Source organism: Acromyrmex echinatior, chromosome 11 (genome assembly GCF_024713525.1).
Source record: "Acromyrmex echinatior isolate Ae372 chromosome 11, ASM2471352v2, whole genome shotgun sequence".
NCBI classification, from domain to species: domain Eukaryota; kingdom Metazoa; phylum Arthropoda; class Insecta; order Hymenoptera; family Formicidae; genus Acromyrmex; species Acromyrmex echinatior.
The window spans coordinates 345,216-362,612 of record NC_141862.1 but is presented as its reverse complement, the minus strand read 5'-3'; the positions used below and the strand labels follow the sequence as shown (position 1 = coordinate 362,612).

At 32.5% G+C, this 17,397-nt stretch overlaps 5 protein-coding genes across 10 annotated transcripts in view; 4 read left to right on the top strand and 1 right to left on the bottom strand.

Moving 5' to 3' along the window:
- Positions 1 to 1,069: 1,069 nt before the first annotated feature.
- On the top strand, positions 1,070 to 1,708 carry LOC105154389 (uncharacterized). Its single transcript, XM_087411290.1, has 2 exons — positions 1,070 to 1,452; positions 1,552 to 1,708. Exons 1-2 carry the CDS (start codon positions 1,269 to 1,271, stop codon positions 1,665 to 1,667), a joined length of 300 nt encoding a protein of 99 aa, XP_087267416.1. The 5' UTR covers positions 1,070 to 1,268; the 3' UTR covers positions 1,668 to 1,708.
- LOC147907968 (uncharacterized protein C14orf119 homolog) lies at positions 1,708 to 4,561 on the top strand. 2 transcript variants are annotated; one of them, XM_087411289.1, is made up of 2 exons: positions 1,708 to 1,934; positions 2,334 to 4,561. In XM_087411289.1, exon 2 carries the CDS (start codon positions 2,341 to 2,343, stop codon positions 2,680 to 2,682), a length of 342 nt encoding a protein of 113 aa, XP_087267415.1. In that variant the 5' UTR covers positions 1,708 to 1,934; positions 2,334 to 2,340; the 3' UTR covers positions 2,683 to 4,561. The 2 variants fall into 2 exon arrangements, with proteins under 2 accessions (XP_087267415.1, XP_087267414.1); XM_087411288.1 differs by lacking the exon at positions 1,708 to 1,934 and adding an exon at positions 1,972 to 2,247.
- The window catches only part of Sptz (zinc finger FYVE-type containing 26 spastizin), a 26,420-nt gene continuing 13,529 nt past the window's right edge, over positions 4,507 to 17,397 (bottom strand). For 3 of the 5 annotated variants that reach the window (XM_087411269.1, XM_087411272.1, XM_087411273.1), the window contains 6 exons: positions 14,881 to 16,068; positions 14,293 to 14,802; positions 11,850 to 12,214; positions 10,160 to 11,760; positions 9,784 to 10,037; positions 8,224 to 8,981 (listed from right to left, as the gene is read on the bottom strand). In XM_087411269.1, coding sequence (XP_087267395.1) covers positions 8,814 to 8,981; positions 9,784 to 10,037; positions 10,160 to 11,760; positions 11,850 to 12,214; positions 14,293 to 14,802; positions 14,881 to 16,068 — 4,086 coding nt within the window. In that variant the 3' untranslated portion in view covers positions 8,224 to 8,813. Of the gene's footprint in view, positions 8,080 to 8,223; positions 8,982 to 9,783; positions 10,038 to 10,159; positions 11,761 to 11,849; positions 12,215 to 14,292; positions 14,803 to 14,880; positions 16,069 to 17,397 lie in introns of those variants that run through there. The other 2 variants (XM_087411270.1, XM_087411271.1) reach the window with 2 other exon arrangements.
- Positions 12,966 to 17,397, top strand: part of LOC105154385 (uncharacterized) — a 14,518-nt gene continuing 10,086 nt past the window's right edge. The window contains exon 1 of the mRNA XM_087411279.1: positions 12,966 to 13,106. Within this exon, the coding sequence (XP_087267405.1) occupies positions 12,966 to 13,106 (141 nt within the window). The remainder of the gene's footprint in view (positions 13,107 to 17,397) is intronic.
- The window catches only part of Cdc10 (cyclin-dependent kinase 10), a 34,317-nt gene continuing 29,938 nt past the window's right edge, over positions 13,019 to 17,397 (top strand). The window contains exon 1 of the mRNA XM_011069875.2: positions 13,019 to 13,106. Coding sequence (XP_011068177.1) covers positions 13,079 to 13,106 — 28 coding nt within the window. The 5' untranslated portion in view covers positions 13,019 to 13,078. The remainder of the gene's footprint in view (positions 13,107 to 17,397) is intronic.

Genomic DNA, 17,397 nt, shown 5'->3' with positions numbered 1-17,397 from the left:
TGTTTCTGCGCTGGTTGCACTAGTTCAAAAAGTTGGAAACAATTGACGAGACAACAGAGAAAAATATCAGGGCGCTCCTCGTCTCGATCCCAGACCTGTTCTCTCCTCTGATATGGTAGATTTTCGTTCTGCCACTAAATCACACAGCCCTGACGCTGTTGGTATCTTTGTTGTATCTATATCTAGTAAATTTCTTACAAAGTCTACACTAAAATATTTTCTGTTCTCAAAATGGCGTCAGCGACGGTGTTTTTTGTTCCAGTACAACAGGGTATCAATTATGAAACTTTATCCCTAGGATGGAAAGTGAAAATTTTTACTATTGAAATTAATGGAGAAATTTTTCACTCTTCACTTTTCTAGGGATAAAGTTTCATGATTGATAGATGTCAGAGACGGTTTCCAGAGACGTTCTTCATCACTTTAATTGGAATCTTGCAAAGTTGAGAATGGTTAAGTTAACGATGTAATGCATGATCTACAATGGGCAGTAACGGTAGTGAATTATGGAGTAGGCGTAGAAATCGACCAATCATAGTTAAATGTGAGGAAGATAATCAACTATTGATCGATTTCTACGCTTATTCCTTAATTCACTATTGCTACTACTCATTGTAAACCATGCATAAAACTAGTCACACACACTTTCCGTAACAGTAAAGTTATCGACCAATCGTGTTGCTTGATTGTTACGATTACAATTACAGACGATCAAATCGAGCAACGTGATTGGCTAAAAACCGACATTACTTTTTCGGTACTGTTATGGAAAGTGTGTATGTGTGTGTTGAGACTAGCTTAATAGGGGATTCCTTTCGCCCATTTTTGCCTAGAAAAACTGTGACGAATTGAGGCAGTTACGTAACTGTTCAGACACGTAACTAGAGGGCATAATATCAGACTCCTATCTAACCTCTTAGAGACGTCTCCAAGTCGTCTAAAGTCGACTTACGGACGTCCATTTTTCAGACGTCTACAAACTATATCGACTCAGAGTCGACTCAGAGTCGAGTCAGAGTCGAGTCAGAGTCGAGTCAGAGTCGAGTCAGAGTCGACTCAGAGTCGAGTCAGAGTCGACTCAGAGTCGACTTTGTGCTGTTAGGAAATTTAATTGGTTTTCTCTCAAATCAATTGCGCAATCGCACTGTCGGCAGATTTCGATGCGCAGTGGCCGTCAAATTCGATGCCTAAAGAACGCACCCTTTGTGTGCGATAGCCTAGAGGCATTGTGCACGTAAAATTCAAATTCAAATATTCATCGGGGCGCAATGAATGAAATTACTACTGGCGTACGAGTAAGAATATATGATGAGGAAAGGTGCATCCACGAGCACGAGACTGTCCGGTCTGATGGGGACGACCTGAGGACTTTGATGCAAAATCTACGGGATGTGCAGTCGGAGATCAACTGTTTTTTAACCACACTTATTCAATGGCGAGATGTGTCCAGTGGTACGCTTAATAGCTTGATTGTCGCGTAAAAATTGTAATCGTAAATAATTTTTTCCTCCTGTATAATTTATGTATAGCTCGATTTTTGCAATTTGACAGAAAGGATGAATCAATTGATCTCTTCGAACGTTGACTCGGATTCCCTCGAAGAAGAGAAGGAAGAGAAGAAGGAAGACGAGATACGGGCTAACCCCAAAAAATCCAAATTGTCCTAAATTGTGTAGTCCATTAATAAATATAACTGTTAATACTTCAATATAGCGTACGAGTGTCGTTTTATAAATATGTCCTCATTTCCAACTGCATGATTCCGAAGCGTGTCATTTTTTATCGAATTCGCTCTACCGATGATGACAACTGGCTAGCGGCTAGAGCGAGATAACACGCGTTTCCTGCGTGAGAACAACAGCCGTTAACTGTTAAGTAACGACGACGGACGTGGCGGTGCGAACAGCCTGGCCAAGATCCACGTACACGACTTGGTAATTTCCCGTCAAGTCAATTATTTTTCCGTTTCTGTTCGGTATTCTACATAGGTATTTCTCAGGTCGTCTAGCTACGTCTACCGAGAATGGCGTTCATAACCTAGCGAGAACGTTCGCACAATCCTTTCCCTCGATATTGTTTCGTCCATCTAATTACGAAGATGTGATATAAATAAAAAATGGAAAGCTGACAGTTGTATTTATTTGACTATTTAGAAGTTGTGTGTAGAAAATATAATTAAAAAAAAAACTGGTTTTAAATGTTTATGTTAACAAATTTTATACATCTTTTTTCTTTATCTTTAAAAAAGTGAATAAAAACGTATTCATAAAAGTTTATGTATCTTGTTTCTGCCAAAGTTCGCAGCTGACTTTTGAAATTTTTGTTTTTTTAAGGGAAAATATGTCTACTATGTTGTCAAACGAGGCTCAACTACGTTACATGATAGAATGGTTTCAAGAATGGTCCGAGATGCAGCGGAATGATTTTCTGGGCGTGTTGTTGGAGAATTGTGGTCCTGCAGGACTTGTGAATGGATTGGTGACCGGAATAGAGAAGTTGAATTGCGAATCTAACAGGCCACCTAGCTTGTTTCAATGTCGCGTCAAGCTCTTCAGAGAATGGAGTAGCAATTGGTCGCAATATGAGAAAAATTCTTTGTTGGCAGCTATTAAGAATACAGACAGTAAGTTTGCTGAAATGTATGAAGAAAGATTATCATCATTAGGAGAAGACAAACAGTAATAAGCAAGCATTTTATGCTGCATAACTTACAAATTCCAGACAGAGAGACATTCTGTTTTTAAAAATTAATATAAATTTAGGGCTTTTTATATTGTATATTTATTTCCTATATATACATATGAGCATTTAATTTGAAAGTGTCATAAATAAAACCATGTTAATTATATATCAAGTCGTTCCCACAGCATAATTATATTCTTTATACAGAGTGTCTCATTTTAACCTTTGTATTAAAATATCTTGAAAAGTACAAAAGATATAAAACAAATTTTAGACAAAAATTGTATGACTTCGAGGGAGACATAAGAAGGTATTGTTAGTTTGATCTTGAGTGGCGATAAGGTCACTTTGAATTTTTTAAATAAAATCCCTACTTTTCACATTGCACATTTTCTTAGATTATTTTGAGAAACACTATATTTTAAAACAAAATATTTTTTATTTAGTACTTTTCGAGATAATGTTTGAAAGTTGTACCATTGATTATTAACATTTTCCAAAATGTCCAACTGATGGCTAAAATCTTTTGATTGTTTGTGTAACATATTCAAAAGAAAAATGGAACTATCCTAGATATGTCCCCTATGAAGTCATAAAACTTTTGTTTAAAACATTTTTCCATATTTTTTTATACTTTTTGAAATATTTCGATGCGAAAGTTAAAATGGGAGACCCTGTATATCAAAATTTAATTTATGTCGCTTTCAAAATAAAAGAATTTTTTCTAACTCTTACATTGACATCATAAAATATTTATAAAAATATATATCATTGTGAAATAGATGTAGCTAAGATAATATCAAAAATAATAAGAATGGAGAAGTAATAAAGGGCTCGAAATAACAAATATTAAAATAAATAAAGATAGTATAGAATATATAAAAGCCAATTGCAGAACTTGCGTAAATTGATTTATTTATTATTCTAACATTGATGATAAGAACATTTAAGAATGATGTCCGACTTTAAGAATTAAATACATTGTTGCTTGATATGTTTCGTCTACGTGATTGAATCCTCTTCAGAATGCAATAAAAATTTTGTAATAAAGAGACTACCTCTTTTTGTATAAAAACTATTTTCGGTATGAAAAACATTAGAAATATAATTTAATTTACGCATCAAGTTCTGTGATTGGCTCTTATGTACTATATTTATTTATTTTAAGATATCAAATTAATAGAAATTCCTTAAAATCAGTCAGACAATTATACAGATCTTTACAAAATTGTACTTGTTTTTTTTAATTTTTTTTTAGATGTATAGAAATCTTTTTTATTCTATATACATTCCTCTGTGTTTGCATTTCATATTTTATATACTTAAAACATTATCATTATAGTCACATTTCATTTACATTAATTATTATTAGTTATTATAGATTTCATACGTATATATACACGGATATGACGTAAACGGCTGTAAAAATAAAATTATGCGAAATAGGAATTAGTTTAGATTTAAGAAGACGTAATTAATTTTTTAAGAAACATAATATAATTTTCAAAATTAATGTTAGTATATTAATAGTAATTATATAGTTTCAAGAACTTTTAATAAATTTTAATAAGACGCGAGAGTAATTCTTCAATTGAAAATCTAGTTTATGACTCTAAATCTCAAATCTGTTGTACATTTCTCACGAGCTTAATTTTAATTTTTAGAAAAAGATAATTTTTTCTAGATAAATTAATTTTAGATTTTAAAAAAGTTTACACTTGTATTTCCTTATAATATATCAGCGTGTAAAGTATGTAAATATATATATTTTGTGTCGCGCACACGCTCACACACACGCTCACACACACGCACAAAAATGAAAACTTTTGCAATGGATATAAAAAAACTTTATTATATTACAATAAATACGTTCCTTAAATATTGTTTATTCTTAAATATATTTCAATGACTTTTATCTACTCCAGTCCTAGAATATTTTAAAAAATAACACTGAGAACACGGATTTTTTGTAGGGTAACTGAAGGCAACTGTTTCCGATAGATTTTTTTCCGAATCTAAATCTCGAAACGAAGCGGATTGGCTCTAGTTTTTAAACAAAACGGGGTCAAAAGTACAAAAAAACGTATTTTTGTCATCCTTCAATCTGTAAAAAAACAATAGGAGCTCCTAGAATTTCCTAATTAAAAGCTTAAACTTTGCTCCTAATTTTAGATTACAGATTGAAAATTGCGATGCCGTTAACTTAAAATACTCCCAGTAACAATTTTTTATATACAATAATAAAAACAATTATATACAATTTTTTATGATTTTTATCAAGGACTCGGAAATTTCATTTCGGTCCGGTTACGGTCACGATCAGAGGCTACACCCAGTTTTCGGTTCCGGTTTCAGTTCTTTTACCGATAATGATAACCACAACCATTTGGATTTAAGTTTTTTCGGTTACGATAGATAATTATCTACTGAAGAGAAAGATAATACAACAAGTATAAATTGTATATTTAAAGAAATTCGTTTATCTTAAGACAATATTGAATTGGAGATATGTAAGCACTAAATAGTGTAAGGTCCATTTCTACCAATACAGTTTAACTTTAATCTCGGTTCAACTTAGGGCAAGACTGCAAAAGACTAACTTATAATCTTAAGACAGTTCTTGTATGTTATTAAAGACATGAGATTTAGACCCAGTTCCACAACTCACCGTTAACTCTTAACTGAGGTTCAACTTATTCTTTAATTCTTTCCAATTCTAAAATTAAAAAGAGATGAGGAATAAGTTGAATCACGGTTAAGAGTTAACTATGAATTGTGGAATTGAGTCTTAATCATAAAATACTGTCTTAAGATTATAAGTCAGCCTTTCTGCTAAGACTCTTACTCTTAATTCTTAAAATTAGAAAAAGATGAAGAGTTAGTTGAACCGAGATTAAATTTAAACTGCATTGGTAGCAACGGGTATAAGCACTCTAACTCTAAACTAGTGTAAAGTAAAGAGATCATTTTTTTTCTTTCTTTGCTGCTGCTTCACTTTTATTATCTTCTGCGACATCATCTATGTCGACTATCATCAGCGATTTGTAGCGTCGCCAATGATCGTTTACAGCTTTTTGATAATTTTCTATAAAATAACATATTCTTACGTAAATTATCATAATTAAGCAAGAAAATAAGAAAGCAACATTCCGTGGATACCATGTAATATTGCTACTTAAAATCCTTTTCCTCTTTAAGACTCTCCTAGTCGCTGTGGCAATAGCAACATTGGATCATAACGTCATAAGTGAGAAATGACACGTTAAAGTTTCTTGCATAACATTTATAAATAAAGAGAATTTAGGTAAAACCAAATAATGAGATTGCTTTAAAACACTTTAACCCTCCCGACTAATGCGCCATTAACTACGTAATTGTATGGTGTAAAGTGCGTGTTAGGGTTACCCTAACTCCTTGTAGGTACAACGTACAGAAAATCCGGATTTATTGCACGAAATGATTAATTGGATTATTTATGATTTTAATCATGAGTGCACATCATAAAAAAATTATTTAAGTCAATTTTATTTTCAATATCAGAAAAAGACTTTTTCTTCCACGCCGACAAATGCTGCCTCAATAGCGGTCCTAATGACATCACATTAGGATGCTGAGACTTGTTTGTGACCCTTTCAATTACGTTCCATACGTAGTCCAAGGAATTAAAATCTGAGCTGTTAAAAGACCAAAATGGGAGTCGAGGCGAGCAACTTTGCTTGTCCTGGCAGCCTCGGAGAGTATCTATCGTATCTTTAACGATTGTATCGAAGGTCCTCCTTGATAATTCGACACATTGTTGGCTCGCTTATACACAATCGATGCTAATTTTCGCAACGATTGCCTTGGGTCATCCGAAATCAGCGCTTGAGCTCTTTCAACGACTGCGGTGCGTTTTTTCGAGTGACTCTTCCTCGCTGGCATACTGGAACCTTCGTCGGACTGTTCTGAAACCGTATATTTTGCTACAACATTATAAATGATTGATCTCGGGTATCCAAAGAACCGAATTATTTCCGTTGCTGAGTGCCAGCGCGAAGGCCTTCGATGATCGCGACTCTTCGATTATATTCCGCACTTGGTTTCAACGCGGCCATTTGGAGAATATGACTGTTTACTAGAAGCATCAGACTTTCTCGGATGCCAACAACAACCTCTGATGGAGGCACAATATAGCGGAAAATTTAAATTGCAATTTGTCTGGATTTGGACGCACTCTGTATACCCGGATGTGTGTAGATAGGGACTTTTTTGAAGTGTATGTACTGAAGGTTAATATTATTACGAGGGTGAATCAAATATAAATCGGAATTATTTCTTTTTAATTTATTGGAGCACCATAAACATACAGTTATTTCTCTACATAATCTCCGGACTTAGAAACACATTTTTCCCAACGGATAGGTAGTTTTTTGATCTCGCTTTCGTAAAATGAAGGTGGTTGATACCAACCAATCGTGCACGAACGCTTCGACAGCAACATCATCATCAAATCTCTGTTCTCCAAGTGCTTCTTGTAGTGATTCAAACAAATGATAATCGGGCGATAAATCCCTATGACTATAGAGAAGGTGGTCCAGTGTAATTCAGAACAAATTCTCAATTTTTTGTCGAGTTTGGATAGTTATAGTGGACTGGCCGGACATTGTTGTGCAACAGGATAACGTCTTATATTGGAAATTCTTTTCTGATATGCGAATTTTGTTTCAAAAGTTGGCAGTAATAGCGGCGTTCACGGTACGACGTTCGTGAAGAAAATCGATGCAACACTCTTTTAAAAATAGTTGCAAAAATTTTTCCAGCTGAAAACTAAGTTTTGGCTTTGGCGGGTGCAAATTCTTCCTTCTTTCGCCACTCCATGGCTTGTTTGGATTTCAGGGTGTAAATGATGCACCCAAGTTTCAACTAACAGTCCAATATAAAATAATCGAATATTCTCAGTCACGCTGATCTTCGGGCGACGTCGACGTGACCTTTATTTTCAACTGTTTCTCGTCCTAAAAATTGTTTGTATCACGCGTTCATTTGAGCCTTCTTGAGGATGTTATCCCCGAACTGTGCCTTCCCAAAATTTCGGACGGTTTTACGCTCTCTGTCATAAGAAACTTTATAATAATATCCGTTACGCAACGGGGAACGTCTTATTATAAAGTTTCTTACGACGGATGAGGGCTTTGATTATATAAGTCAAAGGATGAGGGTAAAGGATGAGGCTCTTGCTCTGATCATGATACTGACTAAAGGAGCGATAGTGTGAGGTCCTTAATCTTCTTCAGTCATCCCTACCTATAATGGCTTAGAAGCCGCACCTTTCTGTTCATTTCACGGCACGTACAAAAATAATTCTGATTTATATTTGATTTACCCTCGTATTTCTCAATAGAATGCCCTATAGGGGTACTGTGAAATAGTATAAATTTTTAATAAAAAAAGTACTTTAAGTTAATAGCACTTAATATTTCGATCAATAACTTAAAAGGGTTTAAACCTAATCAAGATTTAAATGTACATTTTATTCCAACTAGAAAATTCTAGGAGCTCCTATTATTTTTTTTTTTTACAGATGTTGAAAAATGGCCATAAACATGTGAAACAAAATAAGAACGATAAAATTTTGTTTCTCAGTGTAATCTCTAAACAATAATCAAATTAAGAAAAACAGTAATATACAATATAGAAATATAAAAAATTTTTTGATAGAAACAATATTTTTTTTTAAATAATACAGATAGTTTTTGTATTTCTATATTTTTATAAATTGATTTTTTTTAAGCATTTCGCAAATAATATTAAAATAAAATCATGAAAAATACTTCATAAGATATTTTATGCATCAAAAATATATTTAATTGATATATTTTGGAATAAAATATATTTCTTATAAGTAATTCATTTTGGGATTTAATATTTTTTTACATGAAATGGAGATATTGATTTACATATTTTATGAAAAATGCAAATTAAACTGTATTATCAAAACAAAAAAACTTTTTTTTTCTGATAAAGATTAATTTTTTATATTGATTAGACATATTTCAGCAAGCCTTTAAATCTCGAAATTTTTGAACATCCTGCATATAGATTATTACATACTTGTTTTATTTTCAATTTTTTTGTCAGAATAGATCCGAATTTTATTTTTTTGGTTTTTGTTGCAGCCATTTTAAGCATATTGCTTTAATTGCACTTTGACCAAGTCTATCTGATTCTTTTAAGATCCTCCTTATATCTTGTGCTCTAGAATACTTCACTGCAAGCAGGTATGCAGCTTTCAGTTGTTTATTTTCAATGTATGCATTTATCTGGAAAAGAATAATATTGCAAAATATTATATATAAAATACATTAGAAATCTCTTTTGACATATTTAAAAAGTGTTATAAAGTTTACGTATATTTGCATGTGCTCACATATTGACATATTGATATAGAGTGATTTAACTAAATTTTATGATTTATTTTAGTACATAACTTTTGACTTTTGAGGGAGAGTTATATCTAAGATGTGAGCTTATTATGGTGTCAAATTTTATCTGATAATGTTTCTAGGACTAAAAGGTCATCTAAAAATCAAACAAAAATTCATTTTCTTTATTTTTAAAATTAAAAATGATAAAGTCATAGGGATTGTACTAACCAAAAATTATCTCAAAGTCAAACAAAAATCGATGTAATTTTACAAAAAACCAAAATTCTGTTGACCACCAAAAAATTTCAGACATTGATCAATCAACATATTTCATCCTAAGATTTCTAATTTTTACACTGTAAAACGAAAATTTACAAAAAAGTACAAATTTCAAATTCGTGAATATTTTTTAAATTTATAGTAAAAGCATGATAAGAACTTTAATTACTCTCAAAAGTATGACAAGTTTTGTGGAACAAAATCCATGATTATCTAGTGTCCTTCCATCATCTCTTAACGATTTTTAGAGAACATGGTTTAGATGACCTGGAAACTTTATCAGATAAAATCTACTATCGTAAATCCATATCTCAAATATAATTGATCTCACATCAAAGGGACAAAAGTCAGAGTCAAAACAGATCATAAAATTTAGCTGAATCATCTTGTATATTGATATAATTGAAAAGAATCTTACTCTCAGTTCTGTGTCGATTATCAGTCTGATTAAAATATCTATATGATGCTTGAGTGTTGGAATCTGTTCAGTGTATGAATGAGTCAACAATAATTTCACACAGTGTGCTAAAACATGATCCGAAATAATGTGGGCATTAGGTGCTCCAGAGCTACGGCAACACTTGATTAATTGCTCGATTGCAGCTATATTATTTTTTAAAGCTAACACATGGCCAGCTAAAGAATACACCTTCTGTTGTGGGAGATTATAATCTGTAAAAGTGGTACACACACATTGACAAAATATTAGTTCATCTATAACACATATTATTACGAGTTTATTGCATATATATTTTATATATATTTCATTCCACATCGCGCTGATTGCCACCGACCTTGCATTATCCTGAAAGCTATGCCAAATCCTTCTTCAATATCGCGGCCGCACAATATAGCTAAAACGGCTAGATGTATTTTCTGTTGTTGGTTGCCAAATAATGTAGGTAACTGAAGTGTCTGAAAATGATCACTGTCAATATCTGGAAAGAGATTAAAAAATTCAGTTGAAGGTCTTTCCTCTTTTTCACAGTTTGCCAGAAACTTGACGATTTCCGTCTGTCTGCATATAGTGTTTATATGTCTGTCTATCTCCGAGGGTTCCATCACTAAAGTATTTTGGCTGCTATGATCAAAGTTTATGTTTTTTCTTCTTTTAGTCAAGCTCTCCGTCTGCAATTCCAACTCCAAGTGCTTTTGAGCGTCTTGTAACAGATGCGCCCTGTTGTGCAAGTCTGAATAAGTGTTCGCTTCATTGGTATAAAAACGGATGCACGTCATCGATGCTCGTACATAGTCTGTCATAAAGAGCTGTATCTGATATAAAATATGCCAATATTGTTTTCTTTCCATGAAATGACAGACGGATATTAAGTATTTCCGCCAAGTAACTAAAGTAGGATCTTTCGTTCTCATCGCATTGTGAAGTTTCTCGACGTGGCCGTTCTTCAAACAGTACAAATAAACTCCGTTAAGAAATAGATCACGTTCTATGTTATTATCTAAGATATATACAAGACATTTATCGAACTCTTTATGTCTCAAGAAAAATTGTAAAATAGAAGTGTAACTTCCGTATGCCAATAGATAATACAAACTTTCTTGATAATAAGCCGTTTGATTAGCGGGTATTACATATTTAACGTTAAATTGATTTTGGCTAACAGCTTTCAGACTATTGAGCGTTTGTAGGATTTCTTGCGCAGTATCAGACTTGGATTGTGCACTTGACTGCTGTGTTCGGGATCGATGAATGCTTAAAGTATCTAATATTTGAAGGATCTCCGTTAGCAATGGTGGATCTTTTAGCGGTCGACATTTAAAATATTCGTTTCTTCTCAAGTGACCAGTTTTGCACGCTTGTTTTTCCTCATCCGATATTTCGTTCCCCTTCTGCGTGGATGACTGCGTCATCTTTACCGTTAACTCTTTCTTAGGACTTTCGATTAGCTCCTTGGGATAAAACAGCATGACCCAATCGTCAAGATCCTCGTGTGTAATTTTATCAAGGCAATGTTGAAACTTCTCTTTCGCCTGTTCTAAATGTCCCACCTTCAAGCAAGCTTTTCCCCAAGCGGCCCACACGCCCTGTGTATCCAATCCTGCCTTCGTGCTGACGTCCAATGCCAACGTCCAACGCTCCTTCTCGGTGAGGAGATCACGCAATTTCCTCAGCGTATGCTCGTCGAGGTCGTCCATCGGTATAAGAGTCACACAATCGGATTGGACTAGAGTTGCAATTAGATCCACCTGCGATAAGAATCGATCGCAGTGCGCGAGGCCAGTATTAAATCCAAATTTCGCGCACTTCATTTTAGCCGCAGTTAGCAGAGAACGTATCATCTTGATGATTACCGCATGATCAATTTCAGGATTTATCCTGTCGCCACTAACGGGTTGGAGTAATCGCTTCATCTCATCGCAACGGTCTAATAAGAAACTATACAAAGAAATTATTTTATTTATTTCTTATAAATTAAATATAATTTATTTTATTATATTTCTTATATTTCTCACTATACTTATTACCTGGTATATATTTTAGAATCGCAATATAAGTTAAGAATAGCAAGACACAGCGAAATATTTGGTGCGTATTCAAATGAGAACTCTTCTCTTATGGTGCGATTGTGTTTTTCATCTTTTGTCAATCGCCAATAATCAAACAGCTCATTACTGGATGTCGATGGAACATCTTGCGCCGCACGCATCTGTAATATCGTTTGATGTTGGCAATCATCACACACGCGTACTAACACGGAACTGGGATAACCAGCGACTTGCATACGATGCCGAGAACACATAGCACAAATAACACGGCCACATCGTCGACAGTGATGTCGTCTGTTAAACATTGAAAATATCACAGCCTTGCAGCAACTGCACTCTCTAGCCTGTTAAATATCAGATTTCATTATGTAAATTTGCTAATAATTTACTATATATTTTTTTTTATAATGTATTATAATATATATAAGTAAATGGTAAATGGTTTTTATAAAAAAATCTCCAAAATTTTAATAAGTAAATTAAGTACGCACTATTGAACGTTCATATTTCCGGTTCCGACCGCAAATTATCTATCTTGACCAGAAGTCGATTTTTTTAAATCGAACTTCAAAATTATTATGGTTAATACAGGCATTTTTGAAAAAAATTATATATTTTTTCGCGTAGAATACGAATCTGCAATAAAAAATACCATGTTCTACTTGAAAATCCGACTTCCTGTTTGGATGACCCAATTCCGGCCTGTTTGGATGGCCAGAACCGGAAGTTGAAAATATTATATCATCAGTATATACCCGATTTACTTATTAAAATTTTGGAATCATATCATAAAAATCATCAGTTTACATCAGTTTTAAATAAATGATACAGGTCTGAAACACGCTGTGTATACACGCGCATGCTCTCGCGCGCACAGTGGCGTGCAAAAGTTTCTGGCCAATGACATTTTGTACTCTAATTCATAAGAAAAAACTTGATAAAATTTTAATCATTATCTGGTGTTAATACAAGCTGTGGGTAACGAAATTTTATACTAACACCCGAGAATGATTATAAAATTTTATCAGATTTTTTTTTATAAATTAGAATACACCCTGTATAGCCACCGTGTATATATATATATATATATATATAATGTGTGTGTATGTGTGTGTGTGCGCGTGTGTGTGTATATGTATATATAAAATAGAGCCCGGATTAGTGATCGCATCAATCGCTACTAGCTATCTCCATTACACTTCATCGCCATGGCGCCGAGCGTCGTCACGACTTCAGGTGAGTGGAAATAAAGAGAATTATGAGGAACATGTTACGGTTGATTGAAACCGGTACGTCGATCGACGGATAATCCAGGCTCTATATTGAGTGTTCAACATAAAGCATTACAAATTTTTATCTCAGCAACATTATTGAAAAAAATTGTAATTTAGAAAAAAGTTGTAAGGTTCAAAAAGATCTATTTACTGATCTCATCAATTCGACTTTGTGTAGTGTTGCCAAGGTCAGGTCAAGGTTACGTCAATTTTTTTTAATGGAATACTACTTTTGATTCCAGAATCTAATAGCCGATGTCGAGAGCTTTCCAAAATACTATAATAAAGTTATTTACATCGGCTATTAGATTCTGAAATGAAAAATAGGGTATTCTATTTAAAAAAAATTGACGTGATCTTGATCTGATCTTGGCGACGCCACCCAAAGTCAAATTAGATAAGATTAGTAAATAAATCTTTTTGAATGCTACAACTTTTTTCTGAACAATTTTTCTCAATAATGCCGTATTTCCGATAAAAAATTTGTAACATTTTATTTTGAACACCCGGTATACATATATACAGGGTGTTCCAAAAATAACGATAAATCTTTCGTACAGGGACAGAATATATTAAACCGAGAAGAAAAGTCCTCTACCATTTTACAATTTTTGCAATAGTTAACAAGATATTAATTATTAAAGATTGTCGAAAATTGATTTTCAATAATTTTTTACTCAAATACTATCAACTTTACAGAAAAATTGCAAGAGACAAAATGTTAATTTTTTTTCTCGTAGAGCTGTATGAATTTTTTCAAAATTTTTTATCAATTTTTTAGTACTGTGTTTTCTTATTTTTACTATATGAGAAAACACGATATTAAAAATTTCTGAAAAAATTCTTAAAAAATTTTTAGAGCTCTAGGAAAAGAAAATCATTTTTGTCTCTTGCAGTTTTTTTTGTTTTTCTGTAAGTTGATTTGAGTAAAAAATTATTAAAAACCAATTTCCGGCAATTTTGAGCAAAATTAATATTGTTAACTATTGCAAAGAGGACTTTCCTTCTCAGTTTAGTCCATTCTGTCCCTGTGCGAAAGATTTATTGTCACTTTTGGAACATGCTGTATACGTGCGTGCGCGCGCGTGTGTGTAATACAATATATATTAAAGCATTTTAGAACAGTTTAGAGAATGTTTTCAAGTTACCCTATCATTCGGGACCCATTCCTCCTTAGTAGGTACATTGACAGGCATAACAAATTCATTATTTTCTGCCTCAAGATTAGGTTGTGACATATTTTTAGTTTTATTTTTTGTACCGTCACGCCGAAACGATACACGAAAATCTAACGACTTTTTGGCGTAAAACTTTATAACTTCATAAAAATTGTTGATGCCTATATCGGGATGTTGTAAATTCTCTTGTAGCGAGTTCAAAATGTTTTGAATATTTTCAAATTTACAATTCATTAATAATTGTTCCAATATCAATAATGGCTCTTTTATCAAATGGATATATAACGATCTGTCTTTATCTTCCAATAGCTTTAGAATTTGTAGTCCTATCAAAGTTTTCCGATACTTCGGTCGCTCTGCTATTTTGCAGTAGTCTAACAAATAGTTAGTGATAAATTGTAATGCGCTGATAGATTCTAATTTTTTAAGCACCCCTTTACATATTTTCATTGGCTGACTCAATGGTAACACTTGAAGAAACTAAAATATTATCGAATCAATAATAAGTATTTTCGAAGCTGATTATATGATTATCTTTATAAATAAATTCTTGTTTACCTTTAAAGCTTGCTTGAAATCTTGCTGCTCATTTTTTAAAAGGCCTATTAAAAAGTCTTGGCTCATAGGGGTTTGCATCTCCAGAGAAAACGCTTGACATTCCAGCCATTCCAAACATAACTCGAACTGATCTGCGTCGATCAAGGACTTAATAATTTTAAATGGATCGATCTTCCCCGTACAATATACAATATCATACCACGTAATGTTTGACTTATTCATACAGTACGGAATCATTTTATGGAAGATCGTTATTCTGCACAAGATATCGTTCATCCGATGTTTGCAGTGCACTGGCAATTTATGATTGTGCTCGTGCTGCAATGCATGACATAATGCGTGCTCACATAAAATCATAGGCCACTTGTTAACATTGTGTAATATCGTTTGCGTTAATATATGTATATCTTTGATTTGATACAGATACTGCAGCATACTTGTGACAGATAGTACACCTAAATTGGAGAGCATGTGACTTAAAATCAAATCCTTGAAGCGCTGTAACTCTGCACTGTATTTTATAATGATGTCAGCTAGAGCATTTAATACCTCCAAAGAATCCTGCCAATTGTGATCTTTCCTAAATTCAAAATAATGCCATAACTCGTGCTCAGGTACGCTATCATGAATAGCGGCGAGAATTTGATTATTGTTAAATAAGAGTTTTAGCTTGTTCGTCCACGGAGAATTCACAAGATTCTCAAGACACATTATACGTTTTACATTATCATAATTGTTCTCCAAAATAGTCGGATTTTCGTTATGCATTCTTTGTACAAGATAAGAGACGAGCCAACAATGTCTTTCCAGATATTGCAATAAACTAGTTCTTAATATACGAGTCTGCCAAAGTGATGTCTGTATAAAATTTGTGGTTGTGACAGTAGATATATTATATTTGGAATATTTTAGTATCACTTCGTATGTATAATTAGACGTCATGTATTCCAGATTTATATCTTCGTTTAATTTTTCGAAATCGGCTATTGAAGGCAAACTCCTGTTAGTGTTTGTCTCACCATCAGTATCTCGTGAAAATGTGTTTTGATACTGTCTCACAAGATTGAGTAAGCTGATTTTTTGTTTTGGCTCATTTACAGACTCATCAAGTGACACCAATGAATAATACGCGATATAATCATTAGTCGCTTCATTTAATGCATCGTTTAATGTCTGCGCTTCATACACCTATAATGTTGAACATATTGATCATATCCATCCTTTATCACGACAAATAACATTGTTTAACAAAAAAAAGAGCATAGGTGATAATTGTTTAGATGCTGGATACGCATACCAAAGTACTCTATCATGTCACAATTTTGAGAAAGAATCTTTCCAATTTTTATACAGCTTCTGTGTCCTTTACATATAATAACCAAAATTTAATTATTAAATTTAATTATTAAAATTTAAGATTATTAGACAATCAAAATATTTCACAATCAAATCTTCATGATTAAATACAAATTTCTTGTGTGAATTTAAAACATTTGTGTGCTGTTTAGAGATATATTCTTTGAAATACTGCTACATTTTGATATGATATGATATATATATATATATATACATATATTTAGAAGATAGATTATTATTTTTATAGTTATCATTTAATATTCAAAAATTTTAAAGAACAAATTTTTTAAATAGTCAAACATATTTTCTTTTAAAAGACTTTATCATTTATGTCCCTACCTTCGGGACATATCTCTTCTATTGTAACAGTGACTAATTAACCAACAGAAAAATCGTAACACATTTTAAAATAACTTTTAAAAAAGTAGTTAAGTGACAAAAAATAGTTTATTACTAATCACGTGCTAGTCTATAAATTTATAACTATAATAATATGTGATAATTTGCTAAATAAAGCAAATGGACGAGCGAACATATGTGCGTGCTACTCAAATGTACACTTAAAACTTTATCGACATATGTTCGAAGCATTAGACTTTTGATAAATATACATTAAAAATAAAGAAAAATAAGTATCACGTGACATTACTGGTGTTCCGTGTACCCATTTTTTTATTAGCGATTATTAATATAAAAATATTCAAATTGTTCAAAACATGAAAAGTATAAAAAATATTTTTTAAAAACTTATTATTCAAACTTGAGGATTTTTCAGATCGTTGAATACTAATTTGATAACCAATAAAATTCAAAATTTAATCAATATGGCAGATATTAAAATTTAAGAATATTTGAATTTTTGGAATAATTAAATTTTTTTCACATAATTTATATTGAATTATCAAACTGATATAGATGAATCATGTATTAAGCAAATTAGTATTCAGCAACCTATATAATTTTTAAGTTTGAATAACATAATTAAATCATACAGAGAGAGATTCTTAAAAGCTTTATACAAGTCGCAACTTTGCTGCAATAAAATTTATTAATAAATATTTTTTTAATCATACTCGGCATGATAAATTCCTTTAAAAGATTGAAAATCCTGACAATATTAATTTTAATTATAATAAAATTTCTCTGACATGTTACACAGTA

Coding starts and splice junctions, on each gene's coding strand:
- LOC105154389 (XM_087411290.1), top strand. CDS start 1,269: ATGAATGAAATTACTACTGGCGTACGAGTAAGAATATATGATGAGGAA. Junction 1,453..1,551: donor ATGGCGAGATGTGTCCAGTG/GTACGCTTAATA, acceptor GCAATTTGACAG/AAAGGATGAATCAATTGATC.
- LOC147907968 (XM_087411288.1), top strand. CDS start 2,198: ATGTTTATGTTAACAAATTTTATACATCTTTTTTCTTTATCTTTAAAA. Junction 2,248..2,333: donor TTTTCTTTATCTTTAAAAAA/GTGAATAAAAAC, acceptor TGTTTTTTTAAG/GGAAAATATGTCTACTATGT.